At 45.9% G+C, this 26819-nt stretch overlaps 1 protein-coding gene across 2 annotated transcripts in view; it reads left to right on the forward strand.

Annotated features, from left to right (window-relative positions):
- CFH (complement factor H) overlaps positions 1–26819 on the forward strand; it is a 633102-nt gene that overhangs the window by 331752 nt on the left and 274531 nt on the right. For both annotated transcript variants that reach the window (XM_029617534.1, XM_029617535.1), the window contains exon 12: positions 25862–26041. In XM_029617534.1, the coding sequence (XP_029473394.1) occupies positions 25862–26041 (180 nt within the window). The remainder of the gene's footprint in view (positions 1–25861; positions 26042–26819) is intronic.

Raw genomic sequence — 26819 nt, forward strand, 5'->3', positions numbered from 1 at the left:
ATACATAAATACATACATACATACATTTTCTCCGGCTCCTCTCTTTGGATACCTTGTCCTCGGATGTTCCTGGTTCTGGTTTTGACTCCTAGCTCTCCTGCCAATTTCTGCTTCCAGATGATCTGCCAGGGCTTCAGTCACGCTGGGTCACTGTAGCCCCTGCCTGAGCTGGATTCTGCTTCGAGTGTCATCCGGATTCCAGCTCATCATGAGATTTAACCTTGCTGTTGTCTTTTCCACTCACCAAGAGTCTTCATCTCATCCAAGTCTTCAAGTATCTCAACCTTGTCCATCTAGTTCCCTTCGGCTCCTCTGTTCGGATGTTCCAGGTTCTGGGGCCAGCCCTAGCCTCCTCCAGTGGATTCTGCTTCCAGATGACCTTTCAGGGAATTGCCACGCCAGGTCACTGAAGCCTTTTCTGGCTGGAATCTGCTTTGAGAGCTGCCCAGATCCTCTCTTCATCCTGAGCCACATCCCTGCCTTTGCCTTATCCACTCGCCTAGTGTCTTTGCCTTGTCCAATTCTCTAAGTACCCTCATCTCAACCATGTCTCCAGGTATCTTTATCTTGTTCCTGTTCCAGAACCATCGCCTGTCCTTGACCTCTGTTCGTCCTGTCGCATCTGTAGTTTCCAGGCGGCAGGTCCAAAAGGGCTATCGAGTGGCCGGAGGGTTACCCCAGAGACCAGCATTGCATTGTTGGGTCTCTTCCAGTGCATTCAGGTTCAGCAGAGGTCAGGGCTCCTGGTCGTCAGCTTGTCCGCCAGTGCTTGGACACATCTTGCCTGCCTCGGCGCTTCCACGGAGCTCCTCTGCAGTCGCGCCATGGTCCAAGGGCACACCAACATCCCCAGAATTTGGACCACTCCTTAGCACTCCCGTAACATATATCTCAAGTTCTTTAAGGCGATGACTACTGAAGATCCTGTTGAAAATGAAAACCATATATTGTCTGCATACATCTGAAAATTATGCCCCAAATCATCAAGAAATTTACAAAGAGGGGCCAAGTATATATTTAAAAAGTTGCAAACTCAAACCCTGAGGGACTCCAGTTTTAATATCTACCCATGCAGAACAGTTGGAACCAGTTCTCACAAATTTCTTATAACTAAGGAAGGATTGAAGCCTAAAAACTGAGTTACTTATACGAAACATGGTCAGTCGAGTTAGCAAGATATTATGATTGATGGTATGAAAGGCAGCAGAGATATCCAGCAATACCAAGAAGAATCTTTGGCTGTATTCAAAACTTTAAAAATTACTATCTGCCCAAGATAACAACAAAGTTTCTGGTTTTTCCTAAAACTATATTGTCTATGGTGCAGCAAAAAATTATTCTCTAGATCAGCGGTTTTCAACCGGTGCGTCGCAACACACTAGTGTGTCGCCAAGCACCAGCAGGTGTGTCACGTGGCTCCCGGTCCCTCCCGCTGCTCGTTCTTCCCTGCTGCCGTTGCCGCCGGGCTATCAACACGTTCAAGCCCAGCGGGAATGGCAGCGGTGCAAAAAAAAAAAAAAAAAAAGCTGTGGCATCCGCGGCTGCCCTTTTCTTCTTCCCGCGCGGGGGGGGGGGGGGGGGAGCGGAAGCGCCGCGTGCAGCTTCCGCTTCCTCCCCCCAATGCAGGAAGATCAGCTGCCTCTCCTGCTGCCACCCGTTCTCCTGCTATCTTCGGGCGTCGGGCCGTATGGTCCGTCGATCTTCCTGCTTGGGGTGGGGGAGCGGAAGCGTCGCGCACAGCTTCCGCTTTCTCCCCCAAAGCAGGAAGATCAGCTGCCTCTCCTGCTGCCACCGGCCTCCTGCTATCTTCGGGCGTCGGGCCGTATGGTCTGCCGATCTTCCTGCTTGGGGGGGGGGGGGGAGGGAGGAAGCGGACGTTGTGCGCTGCGCTTCTGCTACCCCCTCCCCCCCCAACAGGAAGTTCGGACGCCCGAAGATAGCAGGAGGCCGGTGGCAGCAGGAGAGGCAGCTGATCTTCCTGCTCTGGGGGAGAAAGCGGAAGGGAAAGGAGAGAGCAGCATGAGCCTCCCGCGATCGATGGAATTCTTCCTTCTTGGCCTGCGGGGGCTGGAGGAGCAGCTACCGTTTGTGCTGGGGGGGGGGGGGGAGAGGAAGTGAGTGACAGAAAGAGAGAGAAGCAGCCAGCCAGCCTGTGTGTAAGTGAGAGAATGTGTGTGATTGAGAGCCTGTGTGTAAGTGAGAGAATGTATTTGATCGAGAGTATGTGTGTGATTGAGAGAAACTGGTCAGAGAGCTGATGTATGTGTATATGTGAGAGACAATGAAAGTGACTGCTCAAGGAGATGACTGATGTGTATGTGAGAGTGTGAGTCAGGGATGTGTGTGTGTGAGAGAGAGAGAGAAAAAGCATGGAAGTGAGAAATCTGGGTATGTGAGAAAGCATGGGAGTAAGAAGCCTGGTGTTGTGGGGGTGTATGTGAAAGAAAGCATGGGAGTGAGAAGCCTGATTATGTGAGAGAGAGCATGGGAGTGGCAAGCCTGTGTGTGTGCATGTATATGAGAGAGACTGGTTGGTAAGGTGACGGTGTGACTGGTGTGTATGTGAATGTGAGAGAGAGAATGTGATTCAGGGAATGAGAAGCCTGTGCACGTGGAGAGCGAGCATGGAAATGAGAGAGAGACTGGGTGTGTGTGTGTGTAACAGAGAAAGTGATTATGGGAATGAGAAGCCTGTGCATGTGAAGAGAGTGAGCATGGGAGTGAGAACCTGGGTGTGTGTGAGACACAGCATGGGAGGGAGAAGCCTGTGTATGTAAGACAGAACATGGAAGTGGGAAGCCTGTGTGTGTGTGTATGCATGAGAGAGATCAGGTGACGGGTGTGTGTGAGAGAGAGAGAGATAGAGAAAGTGATTATGGGAATGAGAAGCCTGTGCAGGTGAAGAGTGGGCATGGGAGTGAGAAACCTGTGTGTGTGTGAGACACAGCATGGGAGTGAGAAGCCTGTATATCTGAAAGAGAACATGAGAGTGGGAAGCCTATGTGTGTGTGTATATGCATGAGAGAGATCAGGTGACTGGTGTGTGTTTGCGTGTATGTGAGAGAGAGAAAGAAAGTGATTGTGGGAATAAGAAGCCTGTACATGTGAAGAGTGAGCATGGGAGTGAGAAAGCTGGGAGTGTGTGAGATACAGCATGGGAGTGAGAAGCCTGTATATCTGAAAGAGAACATGGGAGTGGGAAGCCTGTGTGTGTATGCATGAGAGAGATCAGGTGACTGGTGTGTGTGTATGTGGGAGAGAAAGAAAGTGATTATGGGAATGAGAAGCCTGTGCATGTGGAGAGATCAAGCATGGGAGTGAGAGACTGGTGAGTGTATGTGAGAAAGAGAAAGTGATTATGAGAGTGAGAAGCCCATATATGTAAGTGGAACACGGAGTGGGAAGCCTGTGTGTGTGTGTATGGCATGAGAGAAACTGTTCAGGAAGGTGACTGGTGTGTTTGTCAAAGACTGGGAGATGATTGGTGTGTGAGAGACAGAAACTGGTCATGGGGGCATGACTGGTATGGTGTGTGTGTGTGTGTGAGAGACATGGGCCCTAAGGAAGAGGACCATGAGTATAGAGCTTAGCCACTACTGCTGCTTCTGGTGTGTGCTACAGCCTGCATGGAAGAGGAGTAGGAAAGCTGCTGGAGGGGGTAAGTAAAGGTGGCTTTTTAAGTTTATTTTTCTTGATTGACTGCTATTTTAATTATTTAATATTATGTGATGTGTCTGCTTTTTTTGAAATATTTTATTGGTGTTTGGAGAATTTTTAATAGTTTTTATGAGTTTTTAATTGTTGGATGTTATTCTGTTCATAGTTGTTGTGAAACATTTATTCTGCTTATTAGTATAGTTTTACAATTATTTCTGTGTGGGGATCTATAGCTGCTTGCTAGTTCTGTTTTCCTAATAAGAGGTGTATTGGTTTTTAGGGCCTGATTTAATATTTGTAGTGTTGCCTTTTCATAGTTAGGGTTGCTCCTGTTTGAGTGTATTCCATAATACAGGTGTAACTGTGTGTGGATTAGTTTATGTGCATTACTACAGATCCTGGGAGTATGTTAGGTCGGTTCTGTGTCTGTTACAGAGATATTTTACTAGCATGTAAGTGTTTTATCAGTCTTATTTGTTGCGTTTTCTCAAGAGGACATGCATTGGTGGTAAACTGCTGTCTTTTCATAAGTAGGGCTATTGAGCCTGAAAGTAGAAGGAGTTTGAGTTGCTGTTACTGAGATGACACCAGAACCAGAATATCTTTTTTGTAGAGTGAGTTGAACGGGGAATGTCATAATTCTGCTTTACATCCATTATTGTGGATCAGGGGGGTTCCCGTGGATGCAAACTGTACATTTACATCTAGCCCTGTGACGATCATGGGTCAGTGTGTCACGCATGTGAGAACCATCTGTCAGGTGTGTTCCGACAGAAAAAAGGTTGAGAACCACTGCTCTAGATAATCACATAATTGTTTGTGCACTGATTAAGATCCTTAAGCTTGTCACCATATGATTTAGAATGAAGACCACTAGTAGCCTTCCTTTGGACTGACTCCAACTGGTTTATATCCTTTTGAAAGTGTGGTTACCAGAATTGTACACAGTACTCCATATGAGGTCTCACAAGAGACTAATACAGGGCAATATTGCCTCCCTTTTTCCTCTTCCCATTCCTCTTTTTTTTTTTTTTTTATAATTTTATTTTTATTGCATTTCAAATTTTAATTTCAAACGAATTATAAGATGTATGCAATTCACAAACTTATAAAAAAAAGAATAATAAGTTTAATGATAGAATAATATTACATAACATCCACTCATTAGAAATATAAAAGTAAAATGGAGATCATCATCATCAACTAAGTTATTTGGAGCAATCAAACAAGTAAATTTTTTACCCAACTTTTCCAATAAACTTTCCCACATTTATCTCTATCGATCTCCACATAAAATAATATCTACGGGTGAGTATCCAAATAATTTCGAAGCTGCTCCGGGGTGTTGAAGACATACCTATTTTCTCCATGCTTAATAAAACATCTACATGGATATTTTAAAGTAATTTGTATCCCTTTTTCTATCACTTCTTTCCTTAAAGCAATACAATTTTTTCGTCTCAATTGAGTTACTTCGGTAACATCTGGGAATATTCTTATAGGAAACCCATAAAAATTTTGATTTTGACTTTTAAAATGTTGTTTCAATACTCCATCTCTCTCAAAGAGAGATGTGAATTGAACCAACAATGTTGCCCTATTATCAATCTGCGCTTCATAAGACTTTTCCAGGAAGTCAGTTAAATTCACATCTCCTTGATTCTGTTGTTCTTTTTCTACTTGAGGTTGTTGAAGGTAATATATTTTTGATAATATAGGGATAGAACTATCCGAATATTTCAAAATATTCTTCAAGTAACTGTTAAACAAATCCCTAGGTGCCATTAAATGTGTCTTAGGAAAATTTAATAATCTCAAATTATATTTTCTGTTTTGGTTTTCCAAAAATTCAGTTTTACCCTCTGTTTCTACAACCGATTTAATCAAGTTTGTTTGAACATTCTGTATTTCCACAATTTGTATATCAATTGATCTAGATTTCACCTCTAATTTACCAATTTTTTCTTCTATTAGAATATTATTTTTTAAAGCTTCCTGGACAGTCCTAGTAAGATTATTTATTGACCTCTGAACATTCACCATCATTAAACCTAGTTCCTCCATTGAGAACTTTGTTGGAACTATAATAGTCACGTCCTCAATTCCTATTTGTTGTATAACCCGTTGTTGTTTTAATGTCCCACTCTCTCCTTCAGATGACAAAATAGAGCAGTCTTTAATCTCAGCATGGGAACTCTCTCCCATGCTCTCAGAAACTTTGGATTCATTTGAACCTCCGTCCTGGGTATTTGTAAGTTCTTTCAATACAAATTGAGTTTCAGCTGCCCTGTTAGATGGTGGGATGGGTTTTTCTGGAACACCGGGTGAAAGAGATGTTTCACTGGCCTGATAACATTTCTCTTGCTCCAAAGCTATGTTATCTGCGGCCCCATCCGGTGTATTTGCAGGAAGAGTTTGGAAGCACTCCTTAATGCTGGGTTGAATCATCTTATTTGGAGTTGATGTCATAGAGGCTTCCCTCAATTTCGCTTTCCTCTTTGTATGAGGCATTGCGATTTTTCATCCAGATAGTCAGATTCCTCAAGGCTAACCCAGCGAAGAGCTTACAAATTTTATATTGGAAAACAAAAAAAAAAGAATAAAACTTAGCTTTTGATGATCTCCCGGCCGCAACTGACAGCAATCCGTCCCAATCTGGGCAAAGCCGCGCGCCCCTTGGCCGCGCGCACCTTGGCCACGCGCGGCTTAGCCGTCGCGCCGGTGGCGTCGCGCCAGTATAGGCAGGTTTAAAAACCTATCCGGCTCCTCCTCCGAAGGGTGACGTCACCGGGTCTCTGCCCTGACAGAAACTTGAATTCCTCAAACCTCTCAACGGAGAGGCTCCAAGTAAGGAAATGTTCATGGGCCCTCTCGGACCCCAAGAAAAGGTCAGAGCGCAGCAGTGTCGCACCGATATAGGCAGGTTTAAAAACCTATCTGGCTCCTCCTCCAAAGGGTGACGTCACCGGGTCTCCGCCCCGACAGAAACTTGAATTCCTCAAACCTCTCAACGGAGAGGCTCCAAGTAAGGAAATGTTCATGGGCCCTCTCGGACCCCAAGAAAAGGTCAGAGCACAGCAGTACCATTCCTCTTTTTATGCACCCAAGCATCTTTCCAGCTTTTGTTGTCACTTTATCCATATTCTTGTCCACCTTAAGATCATCAGATTCAATCACTCTGAGATCCTGTTCTTCTTTCATACTTCAAACAATTTCACCCCTATTCTATACCTCTCCCTTGAGTTTTTGTATTCTAAATACATTTGTTCATTTGTTAGCATTAAATTTTAATGGTCAACCCTGGTCTATTCCGTGAGCTTTGCTTGATCTCTCCTCATGTTTTCATCACTTTCCTGTCTGTCTAACCTATTGAAGATTTTTTCTTTCTTTATTTAGACATTTTTTATATGATCGTTCCACGTAATGATCGCAATATTGAGTGGTCATTGACCACTTTTCTAAAATGGCTCATTTTGTACTTCTCAAGACCCTGCCTACAGCTCTGGCTCTGGTCCAACACTTCTTCTAAATATTTTTAGAATGCACAGATTCTCTGAATGACCAAGGGGTGCAATTTACATCAAGGTTTTGGCATAGACACTATGAGTACCTAAAAATGACCTTGGAATTTTCTTCAGCATACCATCCTCAATCCAACAGTCAGACATAAAGAAATAATCTAATCCTAAAAGGGTTCCTCAGAGCCTATATCTCAGCTCAGCAGAATAATTGGACTCAGTTACTTCCATGGGCAGTATTCTGCTACAATAATCATGTCAGAGTCATCTAGATCCTCTCTATTCCAGATAGTGTTTGACTGACACCCTAAAGTTCTAGCTATCCCCAAATACCCCACAGTTGAACAACTGACTTGCAAATTTCAGGAGACCTGGAAAAGCTATCCTCAAAAAAGCCACTGAATGTTACCGATATCACATGGATAAGAAGCACAGGCCCACCCCGTGATTCCTTCCAGGGAAAAAGTGTGACTTAGCACAAAATAAATGCATCTAAAGGTACCCTCTGTTAAATTCACATCCAGATACATTGGACCCTATCATGTTTGCTGACAATGTAATCTGGTAATTTAACATCTCTAATTTACCCCCTGTTATGTTCCATGGCTTGCAGGTAGGAACCATGAGCCCAGTCACTCACCCCATTGCTGGCCAGACCTCACCATGGCAGGACACTGCCATACACTGCCACATGGAAAGATGCTGTCAAGACGGCAGCATCCAGACCTCCCTTTTAGTAGTGCACTCACCCAAACTCAGGACATTTAAAGGGCCTGTAGTGCCCTTTGATTACATCACCCACAGCTGCCCTAAAAAAGGGCTCCTCGGATGCTTCTTCTTCGTCTCAGCAATTGATCGTCTACAGCCATTGTGGTATGATTTGCTGCACTCCTGCCTGATCCTGCCTTCATCTCTCCAATTCCTGCCTGCCTTTGTTTCTTCAAGTTGCCTGTTTTCTTCTCTCCAAGCCCTGCTGCTTTTGCCTCCCCAAGTTTGCTTGCCTTATCTCTCCAAGACCTGCCTGCCTGCCTCATCTCGTTTAGCCCAGCCTTTCCTTGGACTGACTACAGTATGGACCTTGACCATTCTCATCTGCCTCCTGCTCCTGACCACAGCCTGGGCCTAAACCAGTTTTTCCTGCCACTTATCTCTGACCTCAGCCTAAACTGCAGCCATCCCTGTCTGCCACTTGTCTCTTAATTTAGCCATGATCAGGGCTTCTCACTGTGACCCACTTTATGAGACTCAAACCTAAGTCCTGCTGGTCCTGGAACCTGAAGGCTCAACCTAAGGGGAAATGGTCTGGTAAAGGTGAAGCCCTAGACCAGTTTCACACCAGCCTAGTCCCATCAGCCATTGAGGAGGACCTACAGTACCTTTTGCTGTAGGCTGAGTCAACCTCCCTACAGCAACAAAGGTTCACAATCCTTAGTTCAAATCTTTTTATTATGATAAAAGATGTACAAGCAGTGAGCAGAAATAAAGCAAATACAAGCAATTGATATATATATATATATATAGATATAGATATATATAGATAGATAGATAGATAGATAGATAGATAGATATAGATATATATACATAGCTCAATAAACAAAGAGAGAGTTCATTACCATTCAAATTAAAACATGTTAGGACTGATCACACTGGTCTAACAAGCACCACATAAGAAGCAGCTAATCAATCGATAATAGCGGACTGCTGCCACCTTTTCATATTTATAAAATAAACAAAAAATATCCACCAGAAATGAACATTGATAAGGGAAGCATTCAAATTAGTCAGAACTAGTTTAGTAGCAACTGAAAGTAAAGAATGTAGCAACTTTGCCTTCGGATGAGACAATGCAGGTTTCTCAGCTAAAGACTTAAGAATGATTATTATTTTTTTTTTTCAATTTATATTTTATTGAATTTCTTGTCATTTTTACAAATACACATGAAAAAAGAAAAGAATAGTTTATACAACATTAACTCAGGAAAATAGTTTTCACTCTTACATTCATTAATAAACCAAACATAAATAGCCCACTTTACGGGGAGCAATCCACAACAATCATAGGAAAATTAACTTATAACCATGAGTATTTTTAAGGAGAAAGAGATGTATTATTCTAAACCAGTCATACACTCCCATTCCCTGAAGTTGTAAAAATGTCCTGACCTTTATCTGTAAGAAAACTCTCAAGATGGCTTGGTTCCTGAAAAACAAATTTATTATTACGATACGTGACTAAGCACTTGCAGGGAAATTTAAGATAAAAGGATGCCCCTAGGGCCAATACCTTTTGTCTTAATAAAAGGAACTGCTTCCGTCTTGCTTGAGTATCTTTCGATACATCAGGGAATATCTGGATTTTCTGGCCACAGAAATTTATTTCTTTATTTCTAAAATATTTCTGGAGTACTATATTTTTATCTTGTTCTAAACAAAATTCCACTATTAAAGTGGATCTAGACTGGATGTCATCCACTGATTGCTCAAGGAAAGCTGTTAAGTTAGGACTCTCTGTACTTAGCACATCTATTTCCCCTTCGGATTGTGCTACTGCTCTTTTTTTCATTGGAATATAATACATCTTAGATATTATTACTTCCTTAATTATACCCAATACTTCTTTGAGATATTTACCAAATAACTCTTGGGCTGATAACAGCCTAGTAGAAGGAAAATTTAAAAATCTTAAATTTTTCCTTCTTATTGCGTTTTCAAAGCCCTCCATTTTCCTGTACAACATTAAAGAATCCTTCATAAAAGCTGAGCCAGTGGTTTGTAAAGTTGACAATTGCTTTGATGTTGATCCACAACATACTTCAAGATGTTTTATCCTTTCACCATGATCCTCCAGAGTCTTCCCTGTTTCAGTGGAAAATTTAAAGGACTGACTCATGGAGGATGAAACCATCTTCTCCAATTTTGTTACAACTTTCCATACATCTACTAGAGTTATTTTCTCAGGGTCAACATTTCCTTCCCCTAAAGTATCAGGTATTGATTGTCCCATCACATTAGTCTCAGAATGTCTCTCCTGGATTACTAGCAGATCTGCTGAGGGCGCTGCAGTTGTCATTGCCAGCGTATTTGGGGTAGTAATACTTACTGCCCCATTTCCTTCAGCAAGTGTAATGGGCGTCTGGTTTTCAGCAGGACTAAGGGAGGTCCCAGATGAAAACGAAATGGAGGTATCTGGAGTTGCCTCTCCAGTAGGCTGACTCACCAATCGCAGGAAATGCTGATCTAGAGGTCCTGAAACTTCCTTCCTCACCGGGGTAGAGATCGCCATTCTGGCCTTCCTCTTCCTTCCCATTGAAGATGTTATTTTCTTAGAAGATTACTTCTAATTTCTGGGAAAACGCTACCAGGGGCGCGCCCCTTTGGCGCGCGGCTTCGGCAGCGCGCCGGCAGCTGCGCACCGCAGCCCTCTGTTGAAATAAGGGCCCGGGCGGATGACGTCACTGGTAGGCGGGACCAAGATGTTTCAGGCAACCGGGTAATCTCCCTTCGTTTCGTCCTTCCGTGCCGTGGCTCTCTCTGTGATGCCGACCAATTTCAGCGTGGCCTCCTCGGTAAGCTCCCGCTTTCCTCGCCGCAGCCCTCTGTTGAAATAATGGCCCGGGCGGATGATGTCACTGGTAGGCGGGACCAAGATGTTTCAGGCAACCAGGTAATCTCCCTTCGTTTCGTCCTTCCGTGCCGTGGCTCTCTCTGTGACGCCGACCAATTTCGGCGTGGCCTCCTCGGTAAGCTCCCGCTTTCCTCACCGCAGCCCTCTGTTGAAATAAGGGCCCGGGCGGATGACGTCACTGGTAGGCGGGACCAAGATGTTTCAGGCAACCGGGTAATCTCCCTTCGTTTCGTTCTTCCGCGCCGTGGCTCTCTCTGTGACGCTGACCAATTTCGGCGTGGCCTCCTCGGTAAGCTCCCGCTTTCCTTGCCGCAGCCCTCTGTTGAAATAAGGGCCCGGGCAGATGACGTCACTGGTAGGCGGGACCAAGATGTTTCAGGCAACCGGGTAATCTCCCTTCGTTTCGTCCTTCCGTGCCGTGGCTCTCTCTGTGACGCCGACCAATTTCGGCGTGGCCTCCTAGGTAAGCTCCCCAAGAATGATTATTTTATATGTTAAAGAAGAAGTGACAGATAACATTATAGAAATCTTATCCCATACATTGCACAAAAAAGAGTTAGTTGATCCACAGTAAAACAAAATGTGGGATAATGCTGCTTGGGTAGGACCACAAGATCAACAACAGGCAGAAGAGATAAGCCTGCTAGAAACAAAGCCCAAGGAATCCAAATGGCATGATGGGCTAGAAAGAACATAGATTGTGTCTACTGGTAAGAAAGAAAGACAAGCAAAGAAGTGTTCCAATAAAAAAGACCAAGGGAAATCATCTGGTAATGTAAATTCAAAAGCCCATGATTTTTCAAGGACTATGCAACGGTAAAAATGTTTTTTAAGATATTCAGCAATATGAGATGCAACGTGGCCTCCAACAGTCAAAGAACAAAGCAAACCAACCACTTGTGGTTGTAGTCAAAAGGGCTCTAACACAGGACTGGAAATGGAGCCATTGAAAATATTGGGTATGGGGCAGAGCAAATCTCAGTTTCAGCTGAGAGAAGGGCAGTAGCTGAACCCATTCTAGCAATTGTTCCAGAGACCATATTCAATTTTGCAGCCATAAAGGTCAAAATATGGGAGAATTTCTATTTTGAAATATAGAATTGTACCACAAAGTTGTGAAGACAGATGACCCTGGAGAAGGACCGTCCTAAAGAGGACCGTCCTAAAGAGGAACCTGGAGAAGGACCGTCACTAGTTAACAAGAAACTGGAGGGGAGTGGAGTAGATGTAACTCCATTTACAGTAGAAAATGTATGGGAAGAGCTGGTGAAACTGAAAGTGGACAAAGCCATGGGGCCTGATGAAGTTCATCCCAAAATACTGAGGGAGCTCAGAGATGTGCTGGCGGGTCCACTGTGTGACCTGTTCAATAGATCCCTAGAAACGGGAGTGGTGCCGAGTGATTGGAGAAGAGCGGTGGTGGTCCCGCTTCACAAGAGTGGGAACAGAGAAGAGGCTGGTAACTACAGACCGGTTAGGCTCACTTCGGTGGTGGGAAAAGTAATGGAGTCACTGTTGAAAGAGAGAATAGTGAACTACCTACAGTCAGGAGAATTGCTGGACCAGGCAGCATGGATTCACCATTAGAAGATCCTGTCAGACAAATCTGATTGACTTTTTTGACTGGGTAACCAAGGAATTGGATCGAGGAAGAGCACTCGATGTCATATACTTGGATTTCAGCAAAGCTTTTGACACTGCCCCGCACAGGAGACTGGTGAATAAAATGAGAAGCTTAGGAGTGAGTGCCGAGGTGGTGGCCTGGATTGCAAACTGGTTGACGGACAGAAGACAATGTGTGATGGTAAATGGAACTCTCTCTGAAGAGAGAGCGGTTTTAAGCGGTGTACCGCAGGGATCGGTGTTGGGACCGGTCCTTTTCAATATCTTTGTGAGTGACATTGCGGAAGGGATAGAAGGTAAGGTATGTCTTTTTGCGGATGACACTAAGATCTGCAACAGAGTGGACACGCCAGAAGGAGTGGAGAGAATGAGACGGGATTTAAGGAAGCTGGAACAGTGGTCGAAGATATGGCAGCTGAGATTCAATGCCAAGAAGTGCAGAGTCATGCATATGGGGAGTGGAAATCCGAATGAACTGTATTCAATGGGGGGAGAAAGGCTGATATGCACGGAGCAGGAGAGAGACCTTGGGGTGATGCTGTCTAATTATCTGAAGTCGGCGAAACAATGTGACAAGGCGATAGCTATAGCCAGAAGAATGCTGGGCTGCATAGAGAGAGGAATATCGAGTAAGAAAAGGGAAGTAATTATCCCCTTGTACAGGTCCTTGGTGAGACCTCACCTGGAGTACTGTGTTCAGTTCTGGAGACCGTAACTCCAAAGAGACAGAGACAAGATGGAGGCGGTCCAGAGAAGGGCGACCAAAAAGGTGGAAGGTCTTCATAAAATGACTTATGAGGAGAGATTGAAGAATCTAAATATGTACACCCTGGAGGAAAGGAGGAGCAGAGGTGATATGATACAGACTTTCAGATACTTGAAAGGTTTTAATGATCCAAAGACAACGACAAACCTTTTCCGTAGGAAAAAAATCAGCAGAACCAGGGGTCACGATTTGAAGCTCCAGGGAGGAAGACTCAGAACCAATGTCAGGAAGTATATCTTCACGGAGAGGGTGGTAGATGCCTGGAATGCCCTTCCGGAGGAAGTGGTGAAGTCCAGAACTGTGAAGGACTTCAAAGGGGCGTGGGATAAACACTGTGGATCCATAAAGTCAAGAGGCCGTCAATGAAGAGTGGGTGGCTCGCCAGAATGATGGCTACTGCCTGGAGATAACACCCTTATTCAATAAACATTCACATGGTTACTGTGACTCCAACATCACTCTAAGCTTCAACAGCAAGAGGAAATGTGGAAAAAAGAATTTGCACTCATAAAGCGGGAAGTAGCTGGCTTGTTACGGCGGTTACTACCCCAAACCAAATAAGCCTGATACTTCACTTTCAATGCATATCCAGCATAGCTCTCTGCTTCAACGGCAGGGGAGAAGAAAAACTAATACTTCACGCATATCCAGCATGGCTCTCTGCTTCAACGGCAGGGGAGAAGAAAAACTGATACTTCACGCATATCCAGCATAGCTCTCTGCTTCAATGGCAGGAGAGAAAAAAAACTGTTCTCACAGGACAAGCAGGATGGTTGTCCTCACAAATGGGTGACATCGAGGATGGAGCCCACCACGGAAAACTTCTGTCAAAGTTTAAACAGAACTTTGACTGGCCCCTACTGGGCATGCCCAGCAAGGCACTGACCCTGCAGCCAGCAGGGGTCTCCCTTCAGTCTTCTTTTTTCCGCGCAGCAGTTGCCACGCGGTGAAAGGAGCTCTCTAACCACGTTCCTGACAGGAATTTGGAAATTAATTTCCTAAGAAAATTTGCCCCTCAGGGGTCTCCCTTCGACAAATTTTTTAGTCATCTTTCGGAACCCGGTAAGTTTTTTGCCTTCTTCCATCGACTGCCGTCGATTTTGGCCCTTGAGGCCTGTTGGCACTTACCGATCCCCAGCCTAAATTTTGGCTTCCAGCCATGGCAACGGGGTTCCGCCGTTGTCCGGATTGTACCCGGACTATGTCCATCACAGACCCCCATAGGGTTTGTGTAATGTGTTTGGGTAGTGAGCATGATGTCCTGACTTGCACCAAATGTGCCTTAATGACACCCAAGGGTCGCAAAGCCAGGATGGAGAAGATGGGGCTCCTCTTCCATGCACCCACCCCAACGCCATCGATAGCATCGACGTCATCGGAACCGGCACCGTCGAAGTTGTACCATCATCGCCAACCCTCCGGTGACCGTCCGCCATCGATCGCTTCTCGGCCATCGACTCCCATTCCTTCCCCGGATGGGCGAGGGGACCGGACAGAAAAGCATCGCCATCGATGGCACAAGTCTCGGCCTGTCGAGGATCCACAGCCATCGACCTCTGTTCAAGCCGAGCCACCGACAAAGAAGCCGCGAACAGACCGGACATCCTCCACGTCTTGTTCGTTGGCATCGAGGAAACCCTCACCCTCCCGGGGTGCGGGGGCCGTGATCCCACCGGTTACGGTGGTACTTCCGGCCCTGCCTCAGCCTCCCTCTCCCGTCGAGCCGGGTATGGTTACCCCTGGTCTCCGGGCAGAACTGGACCGGCTGGTCCAGGAGGCCATCGAGAAAGCGATGAAGAAATTACAACCTCCATCGGCACCGTCTCCGGCACCGGTTCCAGTGCCGCCCCCAGCACCGACACCGGCACCAGCTTCGCCACCGAGGAGGGAACCGACCACCGAGCCGTTGATACAAGCGTTAGCACCGCTACTCAGCCGTATGGAGGCGCTCATGATGGCCCTTCCATCGGTGATTCCAGTGCCATCAACAACACCACCGTCTCCGACTGGATTCTCATCGGCAGGAGAAACACCGTTTCGGATTCCCCCTTCCGGAGTGGTTCCATCGGTACCTCCTGGCATATCTCCACCGATATATCCTTCGGCTCCATCGATTCCACGCCAGACACCGATTCCATCGGCAGCACCGAAGCCATCGATGCCATTTCTGATTCCACCTATGGCACCGATTCCACCTCGGTTTCCATCGATGCCCTCAGAACCTCAGCCAGGTCCATCAGGGCTACAAGCCCCACATGATCCCTACGATACCTGGGGTGATGATGATGATACGTCTTCTGACACAGATTTGCCGTCGCCGCCATCTCCTACAGAGAGTAGAAAAAGATCTCCTCCTGAGGATCTCTCTTTTATTAATTTTGTAAAAGAGATGTCAGAAGTTGTACCTTTTCAGTTACAATCTGAAGCCGATGATAGACACCAAATGATGGAACTCCTTCAATTTCTGGATGCGCCAAAAATCATCGCTTCCATCCCTATACACCAGGTGTTTTTGGATCTGCTCAAGAAAAACTGGGAATCTCCTTCATCGGTGTCTCCAGTTAATAAGAAAGCTGACTCCACATACCTTGTCCAGTCAGCACCAGGTTTCCAAAAGCCTCAACTGGATCATCGCTCTGTTGTAGTTGAGTCTGCACAGAAGAAGGCCAAGCGTCTTAAGCCGCACTCTTCTACCCCACCTACCAGGGACAACAAATTCCTGGATAGTGTGGGACGAAAAGTGTACCATGGAGCTATGTTAATTTCACGCATAGCTTCATATCAACTCTATATGACTCAATACAACAGAGCTATCCTTAAGCAGATGCAAGACTACGCTGACACGTTGCCGGACCAGTACCAACCGCAACTTCAAACCCTTCTTCACAAAGGATTTGAGGCAGGGAAGCACGAGATTAGGACTGCCTACGATATATTCGATGCTTCCACGAAGGTTTCAGCCACAGCCATCTCAGCTAGACGTTGGGCTTGGTTAAAGTCATCCAACCTTCGCCCAGAGGTCCAAGATCGTCTTGCTGATTTACCCTGCTTAGGCGACAATTTGTTTGGAGAACAAATTCAACAGATTGTGGCAGAGTTAAAAGACCACCATGAGACGTTGAAACAACTCTCGTCTATCCCACCTGAGGTGATCTCCAAGCAACCGCAAAAGAAGGACTCTAAAAAGTCGTTCTTTCGACCACGCCGCTACTACCCTCCGTCAACTAGGGCTCGTCCTGCACAGTCCTCTAACAGGCCTCAGACTCGTCAGCCGAGAAAGCAAAGGCCTACTGTAGCCCCACCTCCTGGGCCTGCGGCGGGCCTTTGACTTCCCTGTATTGAGCACAAGCCAACTCCCTCTTCCACACATCCCTGTGGGAGGTCGTCTGTACCACTTCTTACACCGTTGGAAACAGATCACCTCAGATCAGTGGGTGCTAGCAGTTATCGCACAGGGTTACCACCTCAACTTTATAACACTTCCGCCAGACTCCCCGCCCCTTCAGGCATGGAGTCTAACCAGCCATTTGACTCAATTACAACAAGAAGTATTCCTTCTTCTACAATCAAATGCTATAGAACCCGTCCCTCCATGTCAACAAGGGAAAGGATTCTATTCCAGGTACTTCCTAATACCAAAGAAATCAGGGGGGCTTCGTCCAATTCTGGACCTTCGGGCCCTCAACAAGTATCTGCAAAAAGAAAAGTTCAAGATGGTAACCCTGGGCGCCTTGCTCCCTCTGTTGCAAAAGGGGGATTGGCTGTGCTCTCTCGACCTCAAGGACGCTTATACCCACATTGCGATAACACAATCTCATCGCAAGTATCTGCGTTTTCTGATAGGCCACGACCATTATCAATACCGGGTACTACCTTTCGGTCTGGCATCTGCTCCACGAGTCTTTACCAAGTGTCTCATAGTAGTAGCAGCATTTCTCAGGAAGGAAGGTGTCCACGTCTACCCCTATCTGGACGATTGGCTCATCAGGGCCTCTACCCCTCAGTTTGCTCAATCCTCCCTAAAATTAACAATTCACACACTCCTTTCCTTAGGGTTTCTTGTCAATTATGAGAAATCCTGCTTGGTCCCATCTCAGACCTTATCCTTCATTGGGGCAGACTTGGACACCTTACAGGCAAAAGCCTACCTTCCAATTCAACGAGTCCACACTCTCATGTCCTTAGCTCGCCAGCTCCAGTCGCAACACACTGCCACGGCTCGCCAGTTCCTCATTCTCCTAGGACACATGGCATCCTCGGTTCAAGTCACTCCCATGACCCGACTAGCCATGAGAGTAACACAATGGACTCTACGACACCAATGGATTCAAGCTTTTCAGCCTCTGTCCTCCATTATCACAGTCACACAGGCGCTACGCCTATCCTTAACCTGGTGGACGACTCAGGTCAACCTCCTTCAGGGCTTACCCTTTCTTCCACCGGATCCGCAAGTAATCCTAACCACCGACGCTTCTCACATCGGTTGGGGAGCCCATGTGGACGACTTCCAAACCCAAGGCTTATGGTCCAAAGAGGAAGCCGAACACCAGATCAATTTCCTGGAACTTCGAGCAATCCGCTATGCGCTCCGCACTTTCAAAGATCATCTCTTTCATCAGATAATCTTAATCCAGACGGACAACCAAGTGGCCATGTGGTACATAAACAAGCAGGGAGGCACAGTCTCTTTCCTTCTGTGTCAGGAAGCTGCGCAGATCTGGGCGGAAGCCCTCTCCCACTCCATGTACCTCAGGGCCACTTACCTGCCGGGAGTAGACAATGTATTGGCAGACCAGCTGAGCCGTGTCTTCCAACCACACGAGTGGTCACTCGATCCTCTGGTAGCGACCACTCTGTTTCACAAGTGGGGTTCTCCCCGCATAGACCTCTTTGCGTCCCCTCAGAACCACAAAGTGGACAATTACTGCTCTCTCATTCGGAGCCAGCACTCTCGGCCGAGGGATGCATTCTCCCTCAAGTGGACAACCGGTCTGCTCTATGCATTCCCTCCACTTCCTCTTGTGTCAAAGACTCTTGTGAAGCTACGCCAGGACGGAGGAACCATGATCCTGATAGCACCTTACTGGCCACGCCAAGTATGGTTTCCAATACTCCAGGATCTCTCCATCCGCAGGCACATTCCTCTGGGAATGGACCCGCATCTTCTCACTCAAAACGACGGATGCCTCCTCCATCCCAACCTCCAAGCCTTGTCCCTGACGGCATGGATGTTGAAAGGTTAGTCCTTCAACCATTTAACCTTTCAGATTCAGTTTCTCGGGTCCTGATAGCTTCACGAAAGCCTTCCACAAGAAAGTCTTACTCATACAAATGGAAAAGGTACACATCATGGTGCACTTCTCAGTCCCTTGATCCCCTTTCCTGTCCAATCTCTAAGTTCTTGGACTATTTATGGCACCTATCAGAATCCGGTCTAAAGACCTCTTCCATTAGGATGCATGTCAGTGCGGTAGCCGCCTTCCATAAAGGTATAGAGGGTGTCCCTATTTCAGTACAACCCCTGGTGACACGCTTTCTTAAAGGCTTGCTCCATCTGAAGCCACCCTTACGTCCTCCGGCCCCATCTTGGGACCTTAATCTGGTTCTTGGTCGTCTTATGAAACCTCCTTTCGAACCTCTGCACTCCTGTGAATTGAAGTATCTCACATGGAAAGTATTATTCCTGTTGGCTATTACTTCAGCTCGCAGGGTTAGTGAGTTACAGGCCTTAGTCACCTATCCGCCTTACACTAAACTCCTACAGGACAGGGCGGTACTCCGCACTCACCCTAAATTTTTACCCAAGGTAGTTTCTGAATTTCATATCAATCAATCCATCATACTACCTATCTTTTTTCCCAGGCCCCATTCCAACTCTGGGGAACAGACTCTGCATACCCTAGACTGTAAACGAGCTCTAGCGTTTTATCTAGACCGTACAGTTGCTCACAGAAAGAGTACTCAATTGTTTGTCTCCTTCCATCCTAACAAGTTAGGACAACCTGTGGGTAAGCAGGCTCTTTCCTCCTGGTTGGCGGACTGCATTTCCTTCTGTTATCAGCAAGCTGGCATTCCTTTCCAAGACCGTGTCAAAGCACACTCTGTGAGGGCCATGGCGACTTCAGTAGCACACCTTCGATCGGTGCCGCTTCCTGACATCTGTAAGGCTGCAACCTGGAGTTCTCTCCATACCTTTGCAGCCCACTATTGTTTGGACAAGGCTGGAAGACAGGACTCCATCTTCGGCCAGTCCGTCTTGCGTAACCTTTTTCCAACCTGATGTACCAACACCCTTCCACCTACCCGGTTGGGTGCGGATGCCCTTTCCCAAATTTCTCCTCACTTATTGTGCCTGCTGCACACCGTTGGGTACATTTGGTGCAAGTCGGGACATCCTCAGCTCGGTACTCACCCATTTGTGAGGACAACCATCCTGCTTGTCCTGTGAGAAAGCAAATGTTGCTTACCTGATGTAACAGGTGTTCTCACAGGACAGCAGGATGTTAGTCCTCACGAAACCCGCCCGCCACCCCGCGGTGTTGGGTTCGTTTTATTTTTACTTTTTAGGCACTGCCTGTAGCTTTGAAAATCAGACTGAAGGGAGACCCCTGCTGGCTGCAGGGTCAGTGCCTTGCTGGGCATGCCCAGTAGGGGCCAGTCAAAGTTCTGTTTAAACTTTGACAGAAGTTTTCCGTGGTGGGCTCCATCCTCGATGTCACCCATTTGTGAGGACTAACATCCTGCTGTCCTGTGAGAACACCTGTTACATCAGGTAAGCAACATTTGCTATACTTCACGCATAACCAGCATAGCTCTCTGCTTCAACGGCAGGAGAGAAGAAAAACTGATGCTTCATGCATATCCAGCATAGCTCTCTGCTTCAACGGCAGGGGAGAAGAAAAACTGATACTTCACGCATATCCAGCATAGCTCTCTGCTTCAACAGCAGGAGAGAAGAAAAACTGATACTTCACGCCTATCCAGCATAGCTCTCTGCTTCAACGACAGGGGAGAAGAAAAACAACCAATAAGGGCTGAATAACATAGTCTGGGTAAAACAAATAAGCATGGGTGTAGCTTGCTTATTGCGGCGGTTACTACCCCTAACTAATCAAGCTTGATATTTCACTTGGATGCAGCTCCATCACTGCTCTCTACATTAATGGTGGGGGTGGAAGGGAAATAGAACCAAAGAGCTAAGAGAAACAGATAAGTATGAGAAAAAAAATGTGTGAAGCTTGCTGGGCAGGCTGGATGGGCCGTTTGGTCTTCCTTTGCCATCATTTCTATGTTTCTATGATTTCTATGGGGTTAATATGTGTTTAATAGTTTGTTCTAGCAATGTAAAAGCTGAGTAGGTAGCGAGAAAAATTGGTTTAGTACAAAATGTGGCATAAATGGAAAACCAACTTTAGAGAGGGAAATAGCAATAAACTATTATCTCATACGAAACTTACAACCAGACTCGAGACAATATCATTGGTATATACTCAATGAAAGATTTAATCTGCTGTCTCTCGCCCTTACAGGGCCCCAGGCAGTAGTCAGCCTTCAGAGTATTGATATTTTAATCATTTATTGTCTCTTTGTCTCTATTGTAAACTTTTTTATAAATAATTTTAATACTATTTAAATTCCAAAAACTATTTTTGTGTTTTATATTCTGTAGCATCTATTAAAGGGTATATGTTATTACCCAACCGGCTTAAAAGCTTAATATCAAACTTTAAATAACAAAGTGTACTTAGCCGTAAGGTCATTCAAATACCCAACCCGACATGGGCCATGTTTCGACTAACAACAAGTCTTCTTCAGGGGGAACTATTAAGTTCAATGTTCTTTAAATGCCGGAGAAACTTATTCAGAGATCCGGGACGAATCACACATCTCTCAAGATCTCACCATGGAGTATCAGACATGGCCCATGTCGGGTTGGGTATTTGAGGTGCTTTACACATTTGCAGAGAAGAAAGAGCTCATGTGATTTCTGATAGTGCAAATGGAGATTCTAACTTATCAGCTTATTCAGTGGAAAGAGTGGAATGATTCAAGCCAGATTAAAATTTTGTTATAAGAAATGAAACATTGCGAGATTGAGAAGCATACAATGAAGCATAAAAATCCTTAAATTAAGCAATAATATTTGTTCTTTAAATAAAGTAATCCCAGAAAATGATTTAAGAGAGACAATCCTCTTATACTCTTTATGACCTTTTAAATCAGTGGGCAGAAATTTACCAGATTTATTATTTTCAGCATATCTGGATTTTTGCAGACAAATGGCTTTCCCAGCTTTGGCACTCAATGATTTAATATATTGATATTTTATAGAATGCAGGAAGAAGAGTATTATTATTAGAATATATATGTTCACATTCTAAGCTTGAAATTTTAGTTTCCAACAAGATCAGCTCTTTTCTCTGCTGCTTGCATGTCTGAATAGCATAGCTAATTATCTCCCATGAATCATACTTAAAGGCTTCCCACACCACTTGCTGAAATATTCCATAATCAGCATTGTTCATAAAAAATTCCTCCATGAGCACTGTTAAGCACTGTCGGGTGGATTTTAAAAGCCCTGCTCGCATAAATCCGCCCGGATTTATGCGAGCAGGGCCTTGTGCGCCGGCGCGCCTATTTTCCATAGGCCGCCGGCGCGCGCAGAACCCCGGAACGCGCGTAGGTCCCAGGGTTTTTGGAAGGGGGCATGTCGGGGTGGGGCCGATCGAAGAGGCGTTTTGGGGGCGGGACGCGGCGTTTCGGGGGTGGGCCCGGGGGCGTGGTTTCAGGCCAGGGCGTTCCGGGGGCGTGGCCGTGCCCTCTGGAACTGCCCCGGGTCGGGTCTCTGCGCGCCAGCAGCCCGCTGGCGCGTGTGGATTTACGTCTCCCTCCGGGAGGCGTAAATCCATGGATAAAGGTAGGGGGGGGGGTTTAGATAGGGCCGGGGGGGTGGGTTAGGTAGGGGAAGGGAGGGGATGGTGAGGGGAGGGCGAAAGAGAGTTCCCTCCGAGGCCGCTCCGATTTCGGAGCGGCCTCGAAGGGAACGGAGGCAGGCTGTGTGGCTTGGCACGCGCCGGCTGCCCAAAATCGGCAGCCTTGCGCGCGCCGATCCAGGATTTTAGAGGATACGCGCGGCTATGCACGTATCTTATAAAATCCAGCGTACTTTTGTTTGCGCCTGCTGCGCAAACAAAAGTAAGCGATCGCGCAGTTTTTAAAAATCTACCCCTCTATGAATATATATGTTCCTCCTTGTCTGTAATATATACCCCTTCTACATAGTTAATTTTTTTCTGTTCCATTTTATTTCTTATCATGTTGCTACATTTTGTTACCTGTTCAATGTAAAGCCTCTTGCTGCATTAAGTTACCTGTAAACCGAGGTGATGTTCCCAACGAAACTCGGTATATAAGAATGCTTAAATAAATAAATAAATAAATAAATTAAATAAATAAAAGGGGATCTTCTAAGAATTCCACATTAAATTTTTAAATTTCTAACTAGAAGGAGCAGGAGGTGTTACATCCAAGCAGAGATTCAGAGAAACAGCAGCATGATCAGAGATGAGAATTGGAAGAATGTCAGGGTTCACATTCCTTACAGCTTGTTAGGGCCATGGACCTCATGGTCCTGTCTTCTCTCCAAGCCATTCTGGGCCTGGCCCAATGTATTCAGGAATAACAGGCCATCCTGAACCAGGTCACCATGGCCTTGGCGAACCTGGCAATACGTATGGATGCTCTGACCACGGAGCTTGCTCCTTCTGTCACAGTCACCTCCATTCCTAATACCGCAACAATATCTAGGCCAGTACCCCAACTTTCAATGCCACCTCACTATTTGGGCAACCCGAAGGAGTATTGAGGGTTTCTGAACCAATACAGAATGCATTTCGAAATGCAATCCAGTCTGTTCCCCAGGGATCGCTCTGAGATTCTCTATATCCTCTTGCTCCTTTGCAGTATCACCTTAGCATAAACTTCCCCCATATGGGAGAGAGAGGACCCTTTGCTCCACAGCCTGCAGGTCTTTTTTCAAACATTCAAGCTTGTCTTTGAAGAACTGTGATGATCATCTTCATTAGCCACCAACCTCCTGCAGATATGCCAAGGGGGGGCATACCTTAAGTGAATATGCCATAGAATTCCGCACTTTGGCCTCCAAATTACATTGGGGAGAAGGTATATTTCTGCAGGGACTATCTTGGAGAACCAAGGATGAACTAGCAGCCCATGATATCTCTACCTCGCTGGATACCTTAATCGCTCTTGCAGGCCAAATAGACCTCTGCTTTCATAAGAAGGCTAAAGAAATAAGCTCATATACACCACATTTCAAGTGACTGGTGTCTCCAGTACCCATCTCAGACACATGAACACCAGATGAACTCATGCAACTGGGAAGGAGCAAACTTACTTCAGAAGAAAAACTCAGCCAAAGATTGTTGCGCCTATATCTCTTCTGTGCAGGCTGGGGCCACATGGTTTCTAATGCCCCAAGAATCAGGGAAACTGGTATGCCTAGGTTTGACCAGGGAGGTAATCTTAGGCCAAACATTTCCTCCCCTCAACTTCTCATGCTCACCATAGGGGAGTCCCAGCTTCATTCTGAAGCCTTTCTCGACTCCAGGGCTGGAAAAATTCTTTATAGATCTAGCCCTGGTCTGTTGGGAACAGGATGCTGGGCTTGATGGACCCTTGGGGGTAGATTTTCAAAGGGTTACATGTGTAAGATACACGCGTAACCCCCGAAAAGCTGCCCCAAGCTGCCCCTGCACCCGCCGAGCCTATCTTGCATACGCTCGGCAGCGCACACAAGCCCCGGGACACGCATATGTCCCGGGGCTTTCAGAAATGGGCGGTCCAGGGGTGGGGCGGGGGCATGGCGATAGTCCGGGGCAAGTCTGGGGTTGTGGCGGCGGGCCGGGGGCGTTTCTGAGTCCTCCAGCAGTGTGGCCGTGCCGGAGGTTCACATGCCGGCACGCGCAATTTATGTCTGCCTCGGGCAGGCGTAACTTTTGAAACAAAGGTAGGCAGGGGGATTTAGATAGGGCTGGGGGTTGGGTTAGATAGGGGAAGGGAGGGGAAGGTGGGGGGGGGGGACGGCAGCCTGTGCGGCTTGGTGTGCGCAAGTTGCACAATTGTGCACCCCCTTGCGATTGCCGACCTTGGATTTTATAACGTGCGCGCGGCAGTGCGCGCATGTTATAAAATCAGGCATAGATTTGTTCGCGCCGGGTTGCGCGAATAAATCTGCGCCCACGCACAGGTTTTAAAATATGCCCCTTGGTCTGACCTAGCATGGCAATTTCTTATGTTCTTATGTTCTTATTGGCATTCTAAATCCTGGTGTAATATGTGCAGTGTTGCCTTTTCATAGATAACGTTGTTAGGGTTGTTTTGGTATGGGATTATTGCTATATTGTAATGGTAATTCTTAATGGCTTTCAGAGGGAGAAGCTCACACCAAACATTTATTGTAAAAAGTTGAATTCCAAAGGAGTTCCAAGTGTCTTTTTTGCAGAGTTTTCTGGTTGGCACTTCAGGAGTGCTTGTAAATATAATATGCATGTTGTAAGTGATATTTTTGCTCCAGAAGACGGTACTTTGGAATGTTCTGTTTTGTGTAAAATTTGTTATAAATGCATAGTTTAATTGTGGTTGTCTGTAAAGGGAGTGTGCTTGTGTGTGTGTGTGTGTGTGTGTGTATGAGGGGGGGAATTGGTGTGTGTGTGTGTGCAAGGCTGTACGGTTTGCCTTAGGTACCTAATACCCTTCACTATCCATGAGTTCTGGGGTGGGGGTGGAGTGTCAGTTTAAAAAAAAATAGATTGCAGGACGGATCTGGGCTTTATTTGATGGGCTTGGGACAGACACTGAATGAAATGTGTGTGTGGGGGGGGGGGGGGAGTGCAGCACTGTAATTTTTAGCACAGGGCAGTAAAAAAGCTAGCACCGGCTCTGCTGTGGGGATATCTTTGCTGTTACATTTTCATTGCATTTAATCTCTCTCCTTTTCCTGCTCATCTATCTGCTTGTTTGCCTGCTCCTGACTCTTCGCCTGTCCTTCTTCTTGCATGTCCTGCCTTTTTAATTTACCTTTGGACTAATTTCTTGTTGCTGAGCAGGCCTGGACATCCACTGGATGGCCCGCGTCATTTTTAAAGATGGCGCCGGCCATCCAGTGCTCCTACCATGTGACAGGGGCCGGCCGATGGCACGGATACCCTGTCACATGGTAAGGGCAAAGGGCCATCGGTGCCATTTTTATTAGCGCAGCTGACGGCCCGAGAGCGGGAGATTCCCCGCTCCCCCACTGGACCTCCATGTGATTTTAAAACATTTTTGGGGGGTTTGGGAGGGTGGGGGAAGCTAAGGGGTCAGGTTTAAAGGGTCAGGGTGGGTTTTTTGTTTATCGGCTCGGGTGCAACTGATAAACAAAAAACCAATCGGGCTGGAAGATAAAAATTATAAGATTTGAATCGGAACCGGACCCGAACCGATTCCGGTTCCAATTCACATTTCTACTGAATATACAGGACAAGTTATCCAGCTAACTTTAGCCTATTACCTTGTCCACTAAATGGCCTACTGAATATGAACCTCTTGTTTTTTTGTTCTTACCTTCTGTCTGCAAATTTCACTGTCTAAGGTACTGAATTTTTCTTCTAGAAATTACATGTAACTTTACCAGTCAACAAAATAAATTGTCATGGTCACCAAGGAATTCAAAAACTTACAAAAATCTCGACACGGTGAAATTTTCTTGTGGTAGTGGTTCTCAGATAAATGGATCAGAAGTAATTCAGTGCTACTACTTTGGATGGTACCCAAAGCCACCAAAGTGCAGAGGTAACATTCTCCTAATATTTATTTACACTGTATTTAAGATTTGCAATTTATTCTTCTATGGTATGCTAGATTATTGTATATGTTCAGTCTCTATAGATGGAGATGGAGAGAGAGTAAAGTTCAATATGTTAATAATGTTAATGCTGTATGCTGTGGTTAAACATGAGAAAGCAGCTTTTCAACAGATGACATAGTAGTTATCTTTCTTTTTGGATCAGTAGCACCTAACACAATATACCTACGCTCTGTTTCATTTAATGAAACTGGAAATGATGGGAAATGCTCTGATGGGCATCCTAACATGTAATTCTAAAGTACATTAAAAGCCAGAGTGTGTGAGAATGTTTCCTAATAAACTTCATAACCACGCCAAGTTTTCAGGACATGTCAGAGAGGTACAAGAGGACACTGACAGAGTTTTAGGAGTAGGAAGAAGAACATATTTTGTTTCATTTTGGGGTGTTGGTTTTCCATTAATTTTGTTTCATCTAATGTTTATTTTGTATAAAAAAAATGAAATATAAAACAAACAAACCCAAATTTAAAAACAAAAAGGCCTCATATTCAGAGGCCTCATATTCCCCCCACCCATCCCTCCCAACTCAAAAAAATCTGGAGCTAGGATCCTCCCTAGTCCCCACTTTACCCAGTTAGGAGGGATCTGACATCAAGGTTTAGGCCAAGATCACAGCGACCTATCATGACCTAGGCCTATGCAAGGCTGAGGCTTCAACCTTGGTCTAGGCTTCAAGGCCTGGTCCCAATGCCTAGGCCCAGG

The sequence above is a fragment of the Rhinatrema bivittatum genome, chromosome 10, assembly GCF_901001135.1.
Source record: "Rhinatrema bivittatum chromosome 10, aRhiBiv1.1, whole genome shotgun sequence".
Classification (NCBI taxonomy): domain Eukaryota; kingdom Metazoa; phylum Chordata; class Amphibia; order Gymnophiona; family Rhinatrematidae; genus Rhinatrema; species Rhinatrema bivittatum.